The sequence below is a fragment of the Scyliorhinus torazame genome, unplaced genomic scaffold (genome assembly GCF_047496885.1).
Source record: "Scyliorhinus torazame isolate Kashiwa2021f unplaced genomic scaffold, sScyTor2.1 scaffold_909, whole genome shotgun sequence".
Classification (NCBI taxonomy): Eukaryota; Metazoa; Chordata; class Chondrichthyes; order Carcharhiniformes; family Scyliorhinidae; genus Scyliorhinus; species Scyliorhinus torazame.
The window spans coordinates 24,826-47,795 of record NW_027308636.1 but is presented as its reverse complement, the minus strand read 5'-3'; the positions used below and the strand labels follow the sequence as shown (position 1 = coordinate 47,795).

The 22,970-nt window shown below is 49.7% G+C and overlaps 1 protein-coding gene across 2 annotated transcripts; it reads right to left on the bottom strand.

Moving 5' to 3' along the window:
- Window positions 1–1,612: 1,612 nt before the first annotated feature.
- Window positions 1,613–13,276, bottom strand: LOC140406828 (interferon-induced protein with tetratricopeptide repeats 1-like). 2 transcript variants are annotated; one of them, XM_072494727.1, is made up of 3 exons: window positions 12,940–13,276; window positions 8,929–9,128; window positions 1,613–6,139 (listed from the first exon to the last, which is right to left on the bottom strand). In XM_072494727.1, exon 3 carries the CDS (start codon window positions 6,046–6,048, stop codon window positions 4,759–4,761), a length of 1,290 nt encoding a protein of 429 aa, XP_072350828.1. In that variant the 5' UTR covers window positions 6,049–6,139; window positions 8,929–9,128; window positions 12,940–13,276; the 3' UTR covers window positions 1,613–4,758. The 2 variants fall into 2 exon arrangements, with proteins under 2 accessions (XP_072350828.1, XP_072350827.1); XM_072494726.1 differs by lacking the exon at window positions 8,929–9,128.
- Window positions 13,277–22,970: the final 9,694 nt, after the last annotated feature.

The following is a 22,970-nucleotide window of genomic DNA, read 5'->3' as shown; positions in this document are numbered from 1 at the left end:
GAAATTCTCCGGAAACGGCGCGATGTCCGCCGACTGGCGCCCAAAACGGCGCCAATCAGACGGGCATCGCGCCGCCCCAAAGGTGCGGAATGCTCCGCATCTTTGGGGGCCGAGCACCAACATTGAGGGGCTAGGCCGACGCCGGAGGAATTTCCGCCCCGCCAGCTGGCGGAAACGGCCTTTGTTGCCCCGCCAGCTGGCGCGGAAATGACATCTCCGGGCGGCGCATGCGCGGGAGCGTCAGCGGCCACTGACAGTTTCCCACGCATGCGCAGTGGAGGGAGTCTCTTCCACCTCCGCCATGGTGGAGACCGTGGTGGAGGCGGAAGGGAAAGAGTGCTCCCACGGCACAGGCCCGCCCGCGGATCAGTGGGCCCCGATCGCGGGCCAGGCAACCGTGGGGGCACCCCCGGGGTCAGATCGACCCGCGCCCCCCCCCCCAGGACCATGGAGTCCGCCCACGCCGCCTTGTCCTGCCGGTAAGGTAGGTGATTTAATTTACGCCGGCGGGACAGGCAATTTATCGGCGGGACTTTGGCTCATCCGGGGGGCCCGCCAACCGGCACGGCGCGATTCCCGCCCCCGCCGAATATCCGGTGCTGGAGACTTCAGCAACCGGTGGGGGCGGGATTCACCCCAGCCCCCGGCGATTCTCCGACCCGGCGGGGGGTCGGAGAATGTCGCCCCAGAGGTGGCCTTAATGAGACATGTAGGATTCGCTGAGAGCTTGACAGGGTAAATGAGAGGTTGTTTCCCCTGATGGGTTGTCTAGGATCAGTGGGCATAATCCCAGAGTAAGGGGTCATCCATTAAAGGCAGACATGAGGAGGAAGTTATTATCTCAGAGGATAGTGAAACTGTGGAATTTGTTACAGCGGAAAATTGTAGAGGCTGAGTTGTTATGTATGTTTAAGACTGAGATTAAACAGATTGTTAATCCTAAAGGAATTAGGGGCGGCTCAATAGCATAGTGGTTAGCACAGTTGCTTCACAGCTCCAGGGTCCCAGGTTCGATTCCCGGCTTGGGTCACTGTCTGTGCGGAGTCTGCACGTTCTCCCCATGTCTGCGTGGGTTTCCTCCGGGTGCTCCGGTTTCCTCCCACAGTCCAAAGATGTGCAGATTAGGTGGATTGGCCATGATAAATTGCCTTTAGGTTGGGTGGGGTTGCTGGGTTATGGGGATAGGGTGGTGGTGTGAGCTTGGGTAGGGTGCTCTTTCCGAGTGCTGGTGCAGACTCGATGGGCTAAGAGGCCTCCTTCTGCACTGTAAATTCTATGATTCTATGATAAGGATTATAGGTCGGAAAGTGGAGTTGAGACGAGAGAACCAGGTGTGTCTGTGTATCATGGCTCAGCGCTAGCAGAACCTAGCTAAAAGAAGGGACACTGTTGTCAGCGACAACTCAGGAACACAAGAGCAATCATCATAGATCAGGGACCCTGAGCTATCGGCTCAGAGAAGGAGACATCCATACTGAGTGATCGCAGCTGTGCCAGCTCCTTCACTAGCTTGGGTAATACCGAGATCTCAGCAGTGAGTACGAGTCGTCTCTGTCCTATATTCTCACAAATCACAATCAACGTAGCTCTTCTCAATAAAGTAGAGTTGTACTAAATTCAGGTGTCTTTATTGTATCTGTCTCAGACCAAAGAGCAGGGTTTCAGTCAACATTCTGTACCACAGTAATTGTCCTTCACTCAGATCAACAACACAAATCAAATCTTAGCCACAGTCCATTTTATTGGTTATTTTAACATTAAATCTCTGATTATACAATTCAACTTATGTTTGTTAAGAAAATCAATATCTGCCATTAATTTTATTATTTTAAACCCATTTTTATATCCTTTAGACTGCCCCCAGTTACTGCTTTCCCCCTCAGTGAGATGGTACAGTCTGTAGAAAATGGTCTTTCCCGGGTATTGTCCAGGCTGCTCTGTGTTGGCCAATGGGGGACTCGGATGGTTTGATGGAGAGTTTGTGAAGCTGACAAATTACAGGACAGCGAGACTCCCAGTGTCAGAGGCTGAGATCTGAATGAACGCTCTGGATGGGAGTCCGATCGTCAGTCAGCAAATCCTCACAGCAACAGAATCGAGCTGTTGATTTATCTGAAGAGTCTGCAGTGATTGTTGGCCCTTTCTCCGCTGTCACAGATGGAAAGCCTTTCACCCAATGGGGAACGTTTCTGTGAAGAGGCAGCAAGTGAAAGATCGGGTGGCAGAGTGGATTTATTATACCCACTGTGGCTGGATTGGATATTGTTATTACACCACCATTATCATAAAAACACCATAAGCTACACAAACACACACAGAGTGCACTGAAGCTCATCCTAACACCAGCTATCATATTTTCCCATTAAAATCACTGAACAAATTAAGATCCAAACAAAACATTATTTTTATCTATATTTGTGCATCAGATTATATCTATCTCCTAGTTAGCAATCTTACATTAGAATTTGATGGTGGTGAGTTTAAATGTACCCACTTGGTGAAATTGGGTTAAGCTGCTCACCCAAAGTGGGTGGGTCCTCATTAACATACAGGGACTGGTTCTGGTGACATCACTGGGCACGGACTGCGCTGCCAACTCTGCCCTGAGTGGGGGAAGCTGCTGCAATATTTACAAAAGGCTTAAGCAGCTCTGAGAGAATCAGGATGTCAAGAGGGAAGTGTTTTATTTTCCTTTGGGTGCGAGTTCTCCATCAGAATGAAAGTTTAAAACTCCTCTATGTCAGGTTGATCACCTCTCCCCCTTCCAACCCATGAGACCCTCCCAGAATCTCCTTCAACATATCGACCTGCACATTGAATAGGCAGTATAGGACCTCTTATTTATCTTCAAAATCAGTCACAGGTCCGTTTGATTGGAGGTGTTCAAAATACAACTATATTGCTAAATATTCACTTCATACACTTGCTTAAGAACGGAATCAAAAAATTTAGATCAAAATAATACACAAACTTGTCAGAACATAGCAAAAAGCGTTAAACATGAAAGCATAAAGAAATTACTTTAAACGTAAACAGATGGATGATTCAAGAACTCAGGAAAGCAGGCATTCAAGAATGAAATCTCGCCCACGAGGTCTTACGTTTAAAGGAATCCAAATCTATGGTCTTATTTACTCTCATTGGTTCTCATTCTCAGCTGAGGCTATCTAATTTATTCAAACTGTCGCTTAGAACATGATTTGCCATCCAAGCATTGGTCATTACTTAAAATTCACTAATGTCCATCAAATTAATTAAATGTCTACGAGCAGCTGCCACGTATGCCATTTCTTCAAAGTTAAGGTGCTTGTATTAATCTTGCTTTTGACACATTTTTATTCGTTAATATATTGTGGAACAATGGTCTATTCATTACGAAGGCTTTTATGCAACTTCTCTTGAAACAATGGGCGCGATTCTCCACACCCACGCCGAAGTAGCCGCGCCGTCGTGAACGCCATTGAGGTTCACGATGGCGCGGAACGTCCCAAGTCCCGACAGATTCAGGCCCTGACAATGGGCCAGGATCGGGGCCACGTCATCTACACGCGCCAGGCCTTGTCGCCCGCGTAAAAGCGGCGCCGCATAGATGACGCAGCCGGCGCCGCATAACGGGCGTCATTCCTGCATGCGTGGTTGCCATCCTCTCTAAGTCCGCCCCGCAAGAAGATGGGGGACGGATCTTGCAGGGCCGCGGAAGGAAGGAGGTCCTCCTTCAGAGAGGACGGCCCGACGATCGGTGGGCACCGATCGCGGGCCACCCCACATTCCAGGTGAAGCACGGTGCAGGATCCCCCCTCGCCCCCCGCAGGCCGCCCCCCCAGCGTTCACGCACCGCTCACGACTGTAGCGACCAGGTGTGGAGGGCGCCGGGGGGAACCCGCCGTTTTGGCCTGGCCGCTCGGCCCATCCAGGCCTCAGAATAGCGGGTGTGCTGGAGAATCACCATTTTCGGTAGCTCCGGCGACTCTCCGGCCTGCAGCCCGCGAAACTCGACCGGGCCGGAAATTCTGCCGGCCCAGGCGATTCTCCCAACCGGCGTGGGAGTGGAGAATCACGCCCAATGTTTTCAATTTCCACAGACATGGCACCAAAGTTTGATAGTTTATTCATTATCTAATAAAATGACTGTATTCTCACAGTCAAGACATTTTTAATAATTTGGGCTCTGTCACTATGCATTCAATTAGCACCTAAAACCATGAATAAATCAATAATTTATCAGGCAGGAAGTGGACTGGTGACACAATAATGAAGTTTGGGTTTTAAATATACCCCAAAGCCCGATATCAGCAGGGCAGGGTGAGTTTCCAAATCCCCTCATTACACACCCAAAATAATCAATCTGGAGTTAAAATTAGGTCCATGTAATGTTTATTATTATAGAAACACTTCCTAAAATTCACAATAATGACTGTGTCCAATTAACTCAATCAATGTATTCCCCAAAATCCTCCTTATTTTGTTTCTTTCCACATCCAGTTTTAAGGTCAAAAAGTATCGAACCAATATACTATTTGTTGAGTTTATCAATGTGGTTAATATTCCTGAATAAAGGACAGAGATTTATAATTGTAGCAGGATTATCATTTGAAAATAATGACATGATCAAAATGCTGATTTGAAAGAAAATGCTGTCAGGAAAATAATTAAAATAACGTTTCAGACCAAAACATTTTATATCTCCGAAAATCTGACTCAATCTTTCAGATCTGTTAGCTGGGAAATTCATTGTTCGCCTGGACAGAAATGTTTAATTTAGCGGGAGCACGTAACTATTTTGCCACGTTCAATCTCCAAGATCTTTTCAAAGCATTCCTCCCCATCCAACATATGTATGATCCCACGAATGCAGAAAGCCACAATGTCTTGTTGTGGGTTCTCGGCTATCTTCTCCAAATGGGTGCGACAATTGTTCCGTGATTTTGAGTCATATTTGATTTTAAATCCTTCCAGAAGATATTTGATGGCATTTGATTTGGAGTGTTTGTAATTCTGTTCAAATAACCCAACCTCAAAACGTATGTCTTGCTTATTTTCTGGACATGTATTTTCCAATTCCAGTAGTTCATTGTAGATCTTCTCTGCTTCACGATACTCTCCATTTATGGAACAGACGTGTGCATAATTTAGTTTTGCAATAATAAATGATGGCTTGAGCTCAAATGCTTTTGTAAAACAATCTTTACAATCGTTGATTAGCTTATCAATTTTGCCAGAATCTATGCTGCCTCGAGTTTTTTTCAGTGTCTTTATTTTATTTTGGTAACACGCACCTTTCTGGTGGTGTAAAAAGGCAGAGTTGGGGGACATTTTTAATGCTTTGTCCAGCAGCTTCAGGGCTTTTTCAATATTTCCAGCGCATCTGTAAAATTTTGCTGCATAACGGAGCACATAGGGAACACCAGGGGACTTCTCCAGTGCTTGTTTAACTAATGTGTCTGCTTCCTCATATTGCTCGAAGACTCGGAGCTTCAGAGCCAACTGCACCATTGCTTCAGCGTCATTGGGATCGAGTTTGAGCACACGTCTCCATTGCTTCACTGAATGACTTGAGTCAACACTCTCAGTGACACCAGAAAGCTGTTCCAGACGAGACAGGACAATCGCATATCCAACGATCCAGTCAGTGTTACTTGGATCTTGCTCCAGAGCCGTTTCAAAACATTCCATTGCCTCTTTATACTGTTGAACGCCAGAGTTCAACAATGACCAACCCTTCTCCCCGTAGACTTCAGGTATCATTGCTGTGTACCGAGAGGCATCAGGAAATTGTTGACAGATCCTCTCCAGTTTGTCGAGGTAGGACTGAGCCTTTGTCAGTTGTCCCTTGTGATAATATACCCAGGCATAGTTTCCGTAGGTGATAATAATTCTTTTATCAAATTCATCTTCATGATTCTCCCTCAGAATTGTTTCAGCTGTGCTTAAGTTTTGAATCGCCTCCTCACATTTCCCTTGCAGACAGTTTACAAAAGCAAGTTGATTGTAAGACCTGGTTTGATATTTCATTTTAAGATCTATTGAATCTTGTAATCTTTGCTTCATATCGTCCAGGTCAATGTTTTCTCTCTGTGGAGCCCACGTGAAGTGACATTGAAGCTGATCGAGCTCCACTTTCAACAAATCCTGTGTGTTACTGCAAGAGAAAAAAAATCTTTCATGATCGATGTTATCTAGAACTATAATTTGCTGATAATGAACTATTTTTCCATGGAATTATTTTTAACCCGGGCCTTTGGTTAACACTAGTTGACAGAGTAAGGATAATTAGCAATGTTACAGTACCATATGGTACTATGGCATTTAATTTATATTCCAGGACTGGATACTACTGCTGACCCTCAACACTGAAATTACAAGAGAATGATTGTTAATGGCATTGTTTAATCCAGGATTGTCCATGGTAAGGTTTGTAGGTGATTGTGGCCCATGAATCCTCTTTACGGAGTGTGGTAGTCACTACTGTTATATTGTATTGTATATGCTGGTATTACGGTAAGGCCCCTGTACTACAGGTACGGGGGTAGATCCCTGCCTGCTGGCTCTGCCCAGTAGGTGGAGTATAAATGTGTGTGCTCTCCGAACAGCAGCCATTTCGCCAGCTGCTGTAGGAGGCCACACATCTCTGTGTAATAAAGCCTCGATTACTCTCTACTCGCGTCTCGTTGTAATTGATAGTGCATCAGGGAGTTCCCAAAATTCCAATCAACCAGCAGAGTTTCACTGAAAAATTCTGCTTGGAGCTGCTCCTCCAATCAGAGGTTGTTTCTCTCCCATCTTTGCTGCTGATAGGCTGACTGGTGAACGTATCAGCAGCAGGGGAGAAGCAGCCTCTGATTAGTAGAACAGCAAACAGTGTTCTGAAGGCTGTGAGAGAAGGGAAGGTATCTCAGGGCTGGAGCCCGTGGAGCCAGGTATGGCGAAGCCAGGGAGGACAAATTCCAATTAGGCCCAGGGAGGTGGAAATGTTGGCATACGTGCAGGGCCAGGAAGGTGATTGACTGGGTGTGTGGGAAAGATTGATTGACTGAGTGATGGAGTGAATGTGTGTGAATGAGTCAATGAGTGAGTAACTGAGTGAGTGTTTGGGAGTGAATGATTGACTGAGCGTGTGTGTATAGATGTGGCATTGAGGAACTCAGCATGTTTGTGTGTGGGAGTGAGTGACTGTGTGGGTGACTAAGTGTGTGTATGGTGTAGGAGTGAATGATTGTGTGGGAGTGAGTAAATGTGTGTGTAATTTAGCAGTCAGTAACTGAGCTGTGTGTTTATGTATGTGGGAGTGAGTGTGCATGTGGGTGGGGTAGTGAATAAGTGAGCAACTGTGTGTTAGTGAGTGATTGAGAGTGAGTCTGTGTAAGTGGGCGGGGCAATGAGTAAATGTGTATGTGTTCGTGAGTAATTGGGAATGACTGAGTGTGTCTGTGGGGGTGGGAGTGAGTGACTGGGGGTGAGTGACCCCAAGACACCTTGGGCGGGATTCTCCACTCCCACGCCGAAGTGGCCGTGCCGTCGTGAACGCCGTCGAGGTTCACGACGGCGCGGAACGGCCCCGGTCCCGACCGACTCAGGCCCTGACAATGGGCCAGTATCGGGGCCGCGTCATCTACCCGCGCCAGGCCTTGTCGCCCGTGTAAAAGTGGCGCCATAGAGATGACGCGGCCGGCACCACATAACGGACGTCATCCGCGCATGCGCGGGTTGGCCGGCGCCAACCCGCGCATGAGTGGTTGCCGTCCTGTCCAAATCCACCCCGCAAGAAGATGGGGGACGGATCTTGCGGGGCCGCGGAAGGAAGGAGGTCCTCCTTCAGAGAGGACGGCCCGACGATCGGTGGGCACCAATCGCGGGCCACCCCACATTGCAGGTGAAGCCCGGTGCAGGATCCCCCCTTGCCCCCCCTACAGGCCGCCCCCCCAGCGTTCACGCACCACTCACGACTGCAGCGACCAGGTGTGGACGGCGCCGGGGTGAACCCGCCATTTTGGCCTGGCCGCTCGGCCCATCCGGGCCTCAGAATAGCGGGGGTGCCGGAGAATCGCCATTTTGGGTGTCTCCGGCGATTCTCCGGCCTGCGGCCCGCGAAACTCGACCGGGCCATTCCTGCCGCTTGGGAGAATCGTGGGAGGGCGTCGGACCGACGTCCCCGGAAATTTTGGCAGCCCAGGCGATTCTCCCAACCAGCGTGGGAGTGGAGAATCGCGCCCCATGTTTTTGATCATGGGATGCTCACACGGCAAGTAATTTGCTGCCCACTCATTTGTACATTTGAATATAAGTTAAATACTCCATTTTTAGGAACACAATGAAAAGCTAATTACAAAAGTTTGATTGGTATGCCTTGAGACCATTTGCTGCTAAAGCTATCTCAGTGAACCCCTGACCCTGAGAGAGCCACTCAGTCAGCAGCCCCCCTTCACAAATTCTCTCGCCCCACTCGCACATGAGCATCTTTGTCACCCGGTCCCACCAGGGTCATGGACTCAGCAGCCAGGCCATTCCTGCCACACAGTCTGCTGACCTGCCAACGGGTCAAGTAACCGTCTCTTCCACTCGGACTGTGTTTCAGTGAGCTGCTGCTGCTCTCGAACCGCTGTCACGCCAGTGCTCAGGCTCATGCAGCTGTCACTCACCTTCCTACTGCTCGTTACTCCTTGTGGTAAACCACTGTAATAAATTGTACTACCACTTTAAACCACAGTATTATATTGTACTGTTTTGGCTCCGCCCGTGGCTCCTCCCCTTGGGCTCATGTATACAAGTTGCCGACCTCTGGAGCTGCCTCATTCTGGGGCTAGCTGCCAGCACTGTCTTTAAGTTAATTAAAGCCTCAGTTTTGTTCACTACACGTTCTCTGTCTTAATTGATGACGCATCAATTTAATTAACTTAAAGAGCTTGTTTAACATGGATCAGACTCTCAAACCTGATCGCCTGGAGCTGGACCCCCAAGCAGCCGACGCCACTGCCACCTTCGAACACTGGCTACGCTGCTTCGAGTTGCTCATTGATTCTACCACTGTCGCCGTCGCCGAGGACCACAAGCTGCGAGTCCTCATCTCCCGGGTGAGCCCGCAAGTATTCCTCATTTTTAGAAACGCGGCCTTGTTCGACGAAGGTATTACGCTGTTGAAAGGACAGTACAAGGGGGTCAACGAGGTTTACGCCACGCATCTCCTTGCCATGAGGCGACAGCGCCCTGGTGAATCGCTGTCCGAATTTCTGCGCACCTTGCGGGGGTACGTGCCGGAACTGTAACTGTGAGGCGGTCTTGGCTACCAGGCACACCGACTTGCTGATCTGGGATGCATATGTCGCAGGCATGAAACCAGGCTACATTCGCCAGCACCTGCTAGAAGGGGGTACACTCGACCTCCAAGAAACAGTACAGCTTTCTGACTCGCTAGAAGTGGCCTTCCAGAACATGGATGCCTACACCTCCGACCACGTGACACCCTCGTGGACGTTGTGGGCGCCGCTATCACCTGACCTGTGGACGCCGCAAGCCTGTGCCGCGCGACAACCTGCCAATTCTAGAGGCCCGGGGTTCCTCCTTCATAAGTAATGAGCTGTGTCAGTTCCTGCTTAGCAAGGGCATCGCCTTAAGCAGGACTACCAGCTACAATCCCCGGGGAAATGGACAGGTGGAGAGGGAGAACGCGATGGTCTAGAAAGCCGTCCCTTGCCCTACGGTCTAGAAGTCTCCCTGTCTTCCGCCGGCAGGAGGTCCTTCCCAATGCGCTCCACTCCATCTGGTTGCTCCTGTGCACCGCCACTAATGTGACCCCTCACGAGAGGATGTTTGTCTTCCCTAGGAAGTGCACCTCAGGGATCTTGCTCCCATCCTGGCTGATGGTTCCAGGGCCTGTCCTCCTCCGGAAATATGCGAGGAGTCATATATCAGATCCTCTGATCGAGATGGTCCTTCTCCTCCACGCCAATCCCCAATATACCTACGTGGCACATTATGACGGGCGGGAGGACACAGTCTCCCTTCGGGATTTGGCACACGCAGTTACCCAACGACCATCACTGCTACTCCTGACCCTATACCGCCTCCCTCCACTGCTACTCACCTGCCTGAGGACACAGAAGATGACACGCTCCCAGACATGCAGGCCTCAACGCTTCAGCCGACTACAATGTCCACATCACTGCCAGAACTGAGGCGTTCACGGCGGGCAATCAAAGCCCCCGACAGACTCAATCTCTAACTCAACTCGTCCACATCCCCCCCGCCGGACTTTTTTTTAAACAGGGGGTGAATGTAGTAAACCACTGTAATTTATTTTACTACCACTTTAAACCACTGTATTATATTGTACTGTTTTGGCTCCGCCCATGGCTCCTCCCTTTGGGCTCATGTATATAAGTTGCTGACCTCTGGAACTACCTCATTCTGGGGCTAGCTGCCAGCACTGTCTTTAAATTAATTAAAGCCTCAGTTTTGTTCACTAAACATTCTCTGTCTTAATTGATGGCGCATCACTCCTCCAATCAAAGGTTGTTTCTCTCCCACACTTGCTGCTAATTGGCACAACTGCATCTCACTCAACACCCGGCATCAGATCCCACTCCATTGTCAGACTCCAATTCCTTGCTCCGTGATTACGATTGGACCAGCACCCTGACCACTCCTGAGGATGGGATCTCTGAGGTAGGGGCCTATGGGAGATCCACACCCACTGATGCTCCTATTAACACAACAGCTGGCACTGTACATCCTCCGGAAGCTCTGGTCTCCTCCAACGTGGTCAGTCTGGCAGAGAAACTAATTTGTCGATCAGGCCCGCCGCTGGGCAGGATTCCTGTTCAACAACACAAATGCACAAATATTCCTGTTCCCAAAACCCGTGACTCTCCACTCACACAACCCACCCCAGTCAATATCCGACCCAGTGAGTGACATGGACAGGTTTAAACTGATTAAAAAGAGTCAGCATGGATTTGTGAAGGACATGTCATGACAAACTAATCTACTCCCATTTTTGAAGAGGTAACTTGCATATTGTCATAATCATCTAATTTTATCTTTGAAAACTAATTTTTAGTTTTAAGAATTGAGTTTAAATGTAGATAAATGGAAACACCTGATTGAGCAACTGGGAAAATGCAATTGCCGAGTATCCAAAGTCTCCACCTTTAACTCACAGTTGGACACATTTGGGGAGGGTCCTGAGGAGTGGGAGGAATTACTCATTGTAAGTTAAAACAGATTTGAGATCATTCCAGCTCGCAGAATTTATTTAATCAGTTGACGATTAGCAGTGAAAAAAACTAAACAATGGATGGTCTATCTTTGACTATTTGGTCTGGACAGGAGGTCCACAGTTGTTTCAATAAGTATTCATGTCGCTCTCAGATCTCCGTGGGGCCAAATCTGCTGTTCCATGGGTCGTTGGAGAACGGACAGATGACTGTGGACGTGTGTCAAGATCCTGTGAAAGTCCTGACGTGTGGACCTATATGGGAATTGCCTGGGAGATTGAAAGTGCCTGTGTGAAATTCCACTCACTGGAATTCTCTGGGAACATCTCTTATTCTGAGTAAAAATCAGAAATTGTGGATATTTCCTTAGTACTTACCTGGATAGTTGCCTAAGAAATGCTAAACGGATTAAAACCAAGTCCAGTACCTTTTAGCATCACAACTGACATCATTACACCCACCTGACAACCCACCAACCCCCTGGCTACACCCCGACCCAATGGAACTACCCCCCTAATTATAGTAATCTTTATTGTCACAAGTAGGTTTCCATTGACACTGCAATGATGTTACTGTGAAAAGCCCTGAGTCACCACATTCTGTTGCCTGTTCGGGTACACAGAGAGGGAATTCCGAATGTCCAAATTACATAACAGCACGTCTTTCGGGACTTGTGAGAGGAAACCGGAGCACCCAAAGGAAACCCACGCAGACACGGGGGGGATGTGCAGACTCCACACAGACAGTGACCCAAGCCGGGAATCGAACCTGGGACCCTGGAGCTGTGAAGTTATCCACCGTGCTATCATCTGACTATCATCCTGATCAAACCCAACTATCCTTCAGCACATCTGACGATGCTGCCAACCCAACATTTCCACCAACCCCATTACCACCTGACTAACCCCGATCTGATTTGACTACCCTTCAGTCCACAAGGCTATATCTCCAAACACTTGACCGGGCGGACCGATGCCGGAGTGGTTCACACCACTCCTCGGCACCGGTACGGCCCGCCCCGCCGGATACCGGAGTATCCCGGCCCTGATGTCCAGCTGAGAGGACAGAAATGTGCCTCGATTTAATATCTCATTTGAAAGTCGGTATCTCAGACAATGCAACACTCCCTCAACACTGCATTGAGAATAGGGCTGGAGTTTGTGTTCAAGTCTCTGGAGTGACATGAACATTGTGCAACTTGTGTTACCCTATGTATTTTCTTTTTTTTTCATGTACTTAATGATCTTCTTGAGCTGCTCGTAGATAAATACTTTTCACTGCACCTCGTGATAATAAAGAAATCCAATCCAATCCAACCCACAACACCGTGACTCAGAGGCAGCAGTGATACCATTGAGCTACTGCTGTCTGTACTGCATAGAATCCCTACAGTGCAGAAGGAGGCCATTTGGCCCATCGAGTCCACACTGGCCGAGAGCACCCTAGTGAGGCCTAGGTCCCCACCCTATCCCCATAAACCAGTAACCCCACTTCAACATTTTAGATATTAAGGGGCAATTTAGCATGGCCAATCCACCTAACCTGCACATCTTTGGACTGTGGGAGAAAACCAGAGCACCCGGAGAAAACCCACGCAGACATGGGGAGAAAGTGTAAACTCCACACAGACGGTCACCCGAGGTACTGTGAGGCAGCGGTGCTAAGCACTGTGCCACCGTGCCGCCCCATGCTACTGTACATGCTATTGACACACAAAAATCTCTCTTACCTCATGATGATCTGTGTGAATAGGCAGGCTGCTCATTCACTTCGACTTCTGTGGTTTGATCAGCTGGAAGAACAGACCATGATGTGTCCAAATCTTCAACACACACACATATATGTATCCACCAACCACACCCTTCTTATCATTCAGAGTCCAGTGGTTTTGCAGAATTGTACATGAGAAAAGGAATTGAAATCGAAAGGTATTCATTAGTTGTAGAAAATCAGCATCACCAAAATGAAAAAAGAAACTTCCTTTGATCAATACTTATTCATGGACAGGTTGAGTATCCTTTATATAGAATCCTTTATCCTGTACCCCTCAGAGAGGCCCTCTGAGGTACATGCCACTGCCTCCTTAACAGCAGAAACCCCAGAAGTATCATCCTACCCTCTCACCGAGCTCCCCATCCGTGCATCTTCTGAAGGATGATCTTTCCAATCTCCTTCTTTTCCCACAAACCCCTCCCAGGGTTCACCCGTGATTCAGCTAATAGAGTTCAGCACTCCCCAGACTCCCACAACACCCTCCAGAATGGCTGTTCAGTTGCCAGTTAGCAGTTTACTGTCGATGATGCCAGTGATTTTAAATATTAATTTAAATAGAGCTGGAGGCCAATTGATCTATGACCAATAATTCTGACAAAATTCAATAAACTGTGACAATTCTGTTCTTGATCGTCCATGAGTTGGATTCTCCGATTTTGATACTATCAAGTAGTTAGTTTTTTAAAATCTTTTTTGCATAAACATATTGTTGAACATTTAACAAACAAAATATTCCCAAGTGACTGTGGGTTGTGTTTGCTGATTGCTCCTACTTCTGGCTGCAATGCCCGAAGGCCTCGTGTTTGTTTGCTCTGACTCTTCTGCTTCTGTGGCCTGGAATAAGGAAAAGGGTGGACATAACCTGGCTTACTACCAGTGCTGGAGAGGGGGAATGGGTGCTCTTTCACTCTTCTGCTCTATGTCAATATGACTTTCTGGTGTGATTATTCCTGCCTTTGAGAGTCTGCTGCTGGGAGCTGCAGGAGGGAAGAGAAAGGTAGAGTGGAGTGAATGCTGCTACAGCTTCCTGGAGTTAGTGTGTCTGTTTGCTGTCGCCTCTTTTGCTTCTGTGGCCTGGAGAAAGGAAAGGGAGAGAGTACAATGTCCTACTGCCGGTGCTAGGGTGGCAGATCGATTCGGCTAAAAAACTTGCTGAAGGTACTGAAGAACTGCTCTACCGATTGCTGGTAAATTTATTGTACTGTTGACTGTTCAAAGTTTAATGTCTAAAAGTTGTGTGTTTACTCACTACCGTCTCTTTTGCTTCTTTGGCCTGGAGCAAAGAAAGGGGGTAAGTCACATGATTTGCTGCCTGTGCTGGAGAAGGGGAAGGGTGGGGGCCAATTCAACTGAGAAACCTGCTGAAGGTATTGAAGAACTGCTCTTGCAGATTGTTGGTGACTTCATTGTATTGCTGACTTTTCAGTGTTTAATGTCTGGAAGCCGTGTGTTAGCTTGCTGCTGCCTCTTTTACTTCTGTGGCCTGGAGCAAGGAAATGGAGGAAGTCAGGTGAACTGCTGCCGATGCTGAAGGAGGGGAAGGTGGTGGCCCAATTCAACTGAGCAACGTACTGAATGTCTTGTAGACCTTCAGGGTTTTGCAGATTGCTGGTGATTATAATGAACTGTTTACTGTTTAATGTCTGGAAGCCGTGCAGATTGCTGGTGACTTTATTGTACTGTTGACTGTTCAATGTTTAACCAGTGCTAGCAAAATGAAGGGTGTTCTTTCGTTCTTCCGCCATGCTCTATGTTGGTGTGACTTTCTGGTGTATTGTTATGCTCACCCCTGAGCAACTTTCCACTGCTAGGAGCTGTGGGATGGGAGGGAGAGTTATTGTGCTGTTGAGTGTGTAATGTTTAATGCTTAGCGACTGTGTATTTGTCTGCTGCAACCCCTTTTGCTTCTGTAGACTGGAGTAAAGAACCTACTGCCAGTGCTGGAGAAGGGGAAAGGGGTGTTCTCTCACTCCTACGCATGCTCTGTGCAGGTGCGACTTTCCCATATGTTATTATGCTAACCCCCCAAATTACTTCCACTGATGAGAGTCTATTGCTGGGGGTTGTGGGAGGTAGAGAGAGCGGCAGGCTAATTCAAATGGTGGTGACTTCATTGTACTGTTTTTAAAAAAATATAAATTTAGATTACCCAATTCATTTTTTCGAATTAAGGGGCAATTTAGCGTGTTCCATCCACCTACCCTGCACATCTTTGGGTTGTGGGAGTGAAACCCATGCAAACACGGGGAGAATGTGCAAATTCCACACAGACAGTGACCCAGAGCCGGGATCGAACCTGGGACCTCGGCGCCGTGAGACTGCAGTGCTAACCCACTGCGCCACCGTGCTGCCCTCATTGTACTGTTGACTGTTAAATTTGAATGTGTATTGGTCCATCAGGCCGCCGACGGACCCAGAGGGGTAGGCTGGCGATTGCCCAAGGTGCACAGGTGTCACTGGTTGTTTAAGGAGATGTCAGACAGCGTGTGCTGCAGGAGGCTCCGCCTCAGGAAGGGGGACTGTGCGGTACCTGTGCTATGTCCTTGTGCACTTGCCACCACATGGAGGAGCAGGATAACCACTCCCGGTGACCATCAAGGTCACTACAGCCCAGAACTTTTACGCTTCGAGTTCATTCCAGGACTCGAATGGGGACTTGTGGGCATTTCCCAGCCTACAGCCCACAAGTGCATCCGTGAAGTCACAGATGCCCTGTTTGCCCAGGCAGCCGACTACACAAACTTTGACCTGGACAAAGTCTACCAAGATGTCCGAGCAGCAAGATTCTCCGCCATTGCCTGGATGCCCCAGGTCTGGGGAGTGATAGCTGGCACGCATGCCATCTTGCGCAAAATGGTCCGGGAGCTCCCCTCAGTAACAGGAAGGGGTTCAGCAACTCCCCTCATTAACAGGAAGGGGTTTGGCCCCCTGAGCATTCAACATGTGTGCGACCACTACCTCAAGATCATGCGCGTGTGTGCATGCTTCCCCAGGTGTGTGCTTATACTACATTCGGGGATCCTGGAACAGTCGGAGATCCCTCGCGTCATCGAGGGGCACGATGATGGTTTGGCTCTTGGCGGATAATGGGTACCCACTGAGGACCTGGCTAATGATGCCAGAATGAAGGCCGGAGACCGGTGCGGAGACCTGATATACGAGGCCCATGTGGCCACTGGTCTGTCATTAAGAGGTGCATCGGACTGCTGAAGTTGCGGTCCTGATGCCTCGACTGCCCTGGTGGGGCACTGCAGTGCATCCCCCGGAGTGTTGCCCACTTTGTGGCGGTCTGCTATGCCCTCCAAAACCTGGCACAGCAGCGGAGCGACGTGCTGAAGGTAGAGGCAGAGGAACATACGGCCTTGTCTGAGGAGAAGCCGGACCAGGAGGGGGGATGAGCCCGGGGAGGATCCGCGGGAGCAGCCGGAGGATATAGGACAAGCGGCAGAGGTGAGGGTCCGGCTTGCCGAGAGGTCCAGGGAGTTCCTCATTCTTGCCCGTTTCTCATAGGAGGCAACCTCGTCTGTCATCTCACCCCTCCCCACTTCCCACCCACTGGCTCCCCTCAGCAACCATTCTCCGCCCCCCTAATTCACATCTCACTCTCCCCCAACAATTCCACACCCACCCATCCCCACCCCCCCAATTGCCCTGTCCCACCCTCCCAGGATCCAGGTAACATCGCTCCAGGGTGATTGGCCTGTGCCGGCATTATCAGTGGGTCAATATACAAGGCTAATGATAACCTGCTGTGAAGTGAGCTCTGGTGCACCTCGATCTATGTCACAGTCTGACTCATGTCTGATTGCTAACAGGGCACTCATATCCATCACCTGCACGTGCTATGCCTTGGCGGGGGCCCAGATCTAGGACCACCATGTCTGTGGGGCTGGGCCAGGGAGGGCGGAGGTCAACGTGGAGTGCAGGTTTCACATGTCTCGGGTGTAACGTGTTTTAATGGAGAACCATCGTGTCCCCAACTGTCCCTAGCTACTTATGCTGAATCCCACTTGTCCTTCGCCCTCAGTGCCCTCTCAGTAATCCTCAATCTTAGCCTTCCGTGCTCTGCCACTATGTCTAGGTGTGTCCCCAGGATGCAGATCAGAAGTAGAAGCAGCCTTTTGCTTCCCACACCATGTGGCGTTTGATGGCGGGGCGCCTCTGGAAGGCCTGGGGTTGGAGTGGGCATTATGAGCGGCACACTTCATGCATCAGGGGGGGTGCAATGGCAGGGGACAGGCATGGGCACTGTCACTGTGCATGGGTGAGGTGTGAAGGTGGGTACCTGAGTGTGCAAAGGCACAGGCACTGTATCGTGCTGAGCTGGGTCTTTGAGGGGGTGGGGGGAGGTGAGCCAGGTGTGGCAGGTGGGACTGGTACCAGGGGTCCGATGCCAACTTACCCGTGCGGCTCGGTGGAGGCACTGGATGCCGGTTCTCCTTGTGACACTCCTCGCGCTGATGGCCACTGCCACTGCTCCCACGTGGCACTGGCTGACCTATGGCTGACCTTCCGACCTCCTAGGTGGGGCAGGGTGTCCCGTCTCAACTCCACTGCGTCCAATCTGTCATAACATACTCCAGTATACCATGGTGCAGACACACACACTGATGGACACACAGCTAGACCAATCAACACACACAACCTGCAGCCAATCACCAGTTAGAGCACACTCACTATAAAGACAGGGGGCATCAGAGTTCCCGTTCATTCGGGATGCAGCCTCTTAGAAGGACAGAGCTTACAGCTTACAGCACAGACCTTCACCATGTGCTGAGTGCATAGACTGGTTAGGACAGGCATAGGTCTTTAGTTTAATCTAACATCGTGTTAACCCACAGTGAAAGTATGTTCAACAGTTTCTAACTTAATAAAACAGTACTTTAAGTGTTGGTGGCCTGTATGTGTTCCACGGATCCAGAGCACCCAACACATCATGATACCAGGAGTTGAGGGATGTTAGAACTTCTTAGACCTACCTGCAAGTGATCTGCCTTCCACCAGCATACAGCCATCCTGCAAAATGGACAGCGTCCGCCCGCCGCCACCGCTCCGCATCACCGGTAACCTAGGGGCCAACTGGAAGATATTCAAACAACGCTTCCAGCTCTACCTTGAAGCCACAGACTGGGAAGCTGCCTCAGACACCAGGAAGATCGCTCTCTTCCTATCCACGGCCGGGGAACATGCCATCCACATTTTCAATTCTCTCACCTTTGCTGATGGTGAAGATATATCAAAATTCAAGACGGTCCTCCTCAAGTTTGACAGTCACTGCGACATCGAGGTGAAATTTGTATTCCAACAGCGTTTGCAGGGTAAGGGACCTTTCCAGTCCTTTCTCACCCACCTCCGCATCCTTACGCAGTCCTGTAATTATGGGCCCAGCTCCGACTCCATGATACGCGACCAGATCGTTTTCGGTGTTCAGTCGGACCCCCTTCGCCAGCAGCTCCTCAAGGTAAAGCAGCTCACCCTAGCGACTGCCATCGAGGCCTGCGTGCTACATGAACACGCCACGAGTCGGTATTCCCACATCCAAGCGGCTGAAATGGTGCGGCAAGGTCCCCACGAGGCAGAACGGGTCCAAGCAATCGAGCAACTCCAGGGCCTCAGCCTGGATGAGGGCGGCCATTTTGCGAGCTTTTCGCGGACTCCTGCGCTTGTGCGCACCGAACGAGGGGACGGCGACGTCGACAAACGTACTGCACAGGCGGGCACCACATATGACCGCACCAGGCATGTGCGGTGGCGCAGCGAACGTACTGACGCTACAACGTGCGGCAACTGTGGCTCCGCCCACTTAAAGCGGCAATGCCCTGCCAAATCCCAACGATGCCTGAGATGTGGCAAACTTGGCCATTATGCTGCTTTATGCAGATCAGCTCAGCCTGACAACTCTTGTCGCTCCAGCCAGACGCGCAGGAATGTCCGGACCATTCAACCCACGGTCACCGAGTCCGACTCGTACCTGCTACCCGATATTGACACCGAGGACCCCAAGGCGCCTTTTCGAGTCGGTATCGTTACAAGAAACAGGGTGTCCCTAAAGCAAAGAATCCAGCCTCTATCGGTATACAGCATCGATCCAGACATGAGTGGTGTGCCACCCTTACAGGCAACCGGTCCCAAATATGATTCTGCCTGGACACTGATGCCTTCGTGTCAAACCAGCCATACTCCCATCAGCCTGCCAGCTAATAGATTATAATGGCAATGCCATTGCTGCCAGCAGCTCATGCCAACTTGAAGTGACGCACAGGTCACGCAAAGACATCCTTCCCTTTGAAATTGTGGGCTCCTCAAAAGCCTCCCTGCTTGGCGCGCAGACATGCAAGCTGTTGAACCTAGTTCAGAGAGTTCACTCTCTCTCTCCTGCTGACGCGTCTGCCTTTCAGGACACTGACTTAAGGGCGCAGCTCGACGCCATTATCAACGAGTACCACGACGTCTTCGAGGGCATGGGCACGCTCCCGTACACCTACAAGATTTTATTAAAACCGAATGTCACGCCTGTGGTGCACGCACCTCGCAGGGTCCCAGTACCCCTTAAGGACCGCCTCAAGCAGCAGCTGCAGGACCTCCAGAACCATGGAGTGATTTCCAAAGTCACGGAACCAACCGACTCGGTCAGTTTCATGGTATGTGTAAAAAAGCCTTCCGGCGAATTGAGAATTTGCATTGATCCCAAGGATCTAAATCGCAATATCATGAGAGAGCACTATCCAATTCTCAAGCGCAAAGAGCTCACATGTGAGATGGCTCGCGCCAAGCTCTTTACCAAACTCGACGCCTCAAAAGGATTCTGGCAAATCCAGCTTGCTAAATCCAGCAGGAAACTCTGCACACTTAACACCCCCTTTGGAAGATATTGTTACAACAGGATGCCGTTTGGGATCATATCTGCATGAGAAGTGTTCCATAGGATTATGGCATTGACCTGTTCCTTGCACTGGGTAGAGACTATGTCCTGATCGTGGACTACTTTTCGAATTACCCGGAGGTGATACGGTTGCTCGACATCACCTCGCCTGCAGTCATTCGTGCATGTAAAGAAACCTTTGCTCGACATGGCATCCCGCTCACGGTTATGTCGGACAATGGCCCCTGCTTTGCTAGCCAAGAATGGTCCAACTTTGCCAGGCGGTACAATTTTGCCCAAGTGACGTCCAGTCCCCTGTACCCCTAATCCAACTGCAGAGCGGAGAAGGGAGTACATATCGTCAAACGGTTCCTATGCAAGGCTGCCGATGCTGGGTCCGATTTCTACCTTGCCTTGCTGGCGTATCGCTCCGCTCCACTGTCCACTGGCCTGTCGCCAGCCCAGTTACTCATGGGTCGCACCCTGAGGAGGACGATGCCGTCCATCTATGTCCCAGACCTCGACAACGTTTCGGTCCTTCACCGGATGCAGCTATCTCGTGCACAGCACAAGACGGCTCATGACTCCCGTGCAGCTGATCTCCCTGCTCTGGCTCCAGATGACAACGTCCGTGTCCATCTTCCGGATGGTGGCTGGTCTGCAACCGCTGTTGTCCTTCGGCAGGTGGCCTCCTGCTCGTTCCTGGTTTGTCTACCGGATGGCTCTATTCTGCGCCGCAATCGACGCGCCCTTCGTCTCGCTCCACGCTCGCCACGTGACCCTCCATTGTCGCCTCGCCCTCCTGCTGACCCTGCCATGGACTATGCAGAGCTCCCTGTCACTCTGCCTCCCCCTGACATTGACGCAGTCCAGCCCGCTCCTGAACCGGCGGCTCTCGACCCACCCTTGAGGCGGTCAACCAGAATTCATCGCCCACCTCAGAGGCTAAATTTATGAACTTTGCGAACTTATGGACTCTCTGACTTGTTTTGTTGCTTCGTTTGATCATTTCCCTGGTTTGTATATAGTGTTGATCTCGTTATTCTTGTTGCGTACTGCTTCTCTGCACCACGCACCTTCCCATGTAAATAACTTAGTTCTCATGTACGTAGTCCTGCAAATATGTCTTTGCACCCCACACGTAGTTAGGAACATTCTCACCACACATTATTTATTGCCACACACATACATTTTTTTATAAAAGGTGGATGTCATAATATACACCAGTATATCATGGTGCAGATACACACACACTGATGGACACACAGCAAGACCAATCAACACACACAACACCGCAGCCAATCATCAGTTACAGCACACTCACGATAAAGACAGAGTTCCCGCTCATTTGGGATGCAGCCTCTTAAAAGGACAGAGCTTACAGCGTACACCACAGATCTTCACCATGTGCTGAGTGCATAGACTGGTTAGGACAGGCATAGGTCTTTAGTTTAATCTAACATCGTGTTAACCCACAGTGAAAGTATGTCCAACAGTTTCTAACTTAATAAAATAGTGTTGTACTATTTTAAGCATTGGTGGCCTGTATGTGGTCCACAGATCCAGAGCACCCAACACATCACAATCGTCAGGCAAGTCGGCAGCTCCGAATCGTGGGGTTGGTCCGTGTCGTTACCGAGGCTGCGTGCCGTCTGGGGTTTGTTCGGAGGGGATGGTTTGAGAGTTGCTCCCCTTTGTTAGCGGAGATGTGCTGGGCGTGGTCCAGGAAAATCAGCAGGTGGGACAACCATTTCCATCATGAAGCTGTGGGGCATCGTTACCGGCCCTAATTGGAGTTAGATATCGGTCGAGGTCTCGTTGGGTCAGCCATCAGGAAGCACACGGCAATTCCCGTTCGCGACAGCATTTAGTGCTTTTCCCGTTAGAATGCATCCCATGTGTGTGAGAGAAAGTGGTCTGTGTGTTTGTGTTTCTGTGTGAGAGAGAGTTCTGTGTGTGTTTGTGTGTTTGTGTTTATGTGTGAGAGAGAGGTCTGCGTGTGTGTGTGTGGTGTGTGTTTATATGTGAGAGAGAGGTCTGTGTGTGTGTGTGTTTTATGTGAGAGAGAGAGGTCTGTGTGTGTGTGTGTTTATATGTGAGAGAGAGTTCTGTGTGTGTGTGTGTGTGTGTTTATATGCGAGAGAGAGGCCTGTGTGTGTGTGTTTATATGTGAGAGAGAGGTCTGTGTCTGTGTGTGTGTTTATATGTGAGAGAGAGTTCTGTGTGTGTGTGTTTATATGTGAGAGAGAGGTCTGTGTGTGTGTTTATATGTGAGAGAGAGGTGTGTGTGTTTATATGTGAGAGAGAGGCCTGTGTGTGTGTGTGTTTATATGTGAGAGAGAGGTCTGTGTGTGTGTGTGTTTATATTTGAGAGAGAGGTCTGTGTGTGTGTGTTTATATGTGAGAGAGAGTTCTGTGTGTGTGTGTGTGTGTTTGTATGTGAGAGAGAGGTCTGTGTGTGTGTGTGAGAGAGATTAGTTTGTGTACGTGTTTGTGTGAGTGAGAGAGAGAGATTGGTTTTTGTGTGTGTGTGTGTGAGAGAGATTAGTTTGTGTACGTGTTTGTGTGAGAGAGAGATTAGTTTGTGTACGTGTTTGTGTGAGAGAGAGATTAGTTTGTGTACGTGTTTGTGTGAGTGTGAGAGAGAGATTGCGTCGGCCAGGCAATCATCTGCACAACTTGCTGCGTTCACTCGGACGTTCTCAGCTCCATTCACAGGAGTGTCGACAACCCTAGTGAGACCCGTCTGTTCTGAAATGGGGGTGGCCGCCCCCCAGCATGTCCAATAGTCAATATCTTTTTTAAAAATAAATTTAGAGTACCCATTTTTTTTTTTTCCAATTAAAGGGCAATTTAGCATGACCAATCCACCTAACCCGCACATCTTTGGGTTGTGGGGATGAAACCCAATCGGACACGGGCGGAATGTGCAAACTCCACACAGACAGTGACCCGGGGCCGGGATCGACCCCGGATCCTCAGTGCCATAGACAGCAGTGCTAACCACTGTGCCACTGTGCCGCCCAGTCAACATCTGTTTTGACGGTCCTACCACGTATGACATGGGCTCAGACTGGGATGCAACCTGCCCAGCCAACCAACATGGGCCCAAGATGGGCCCTTAG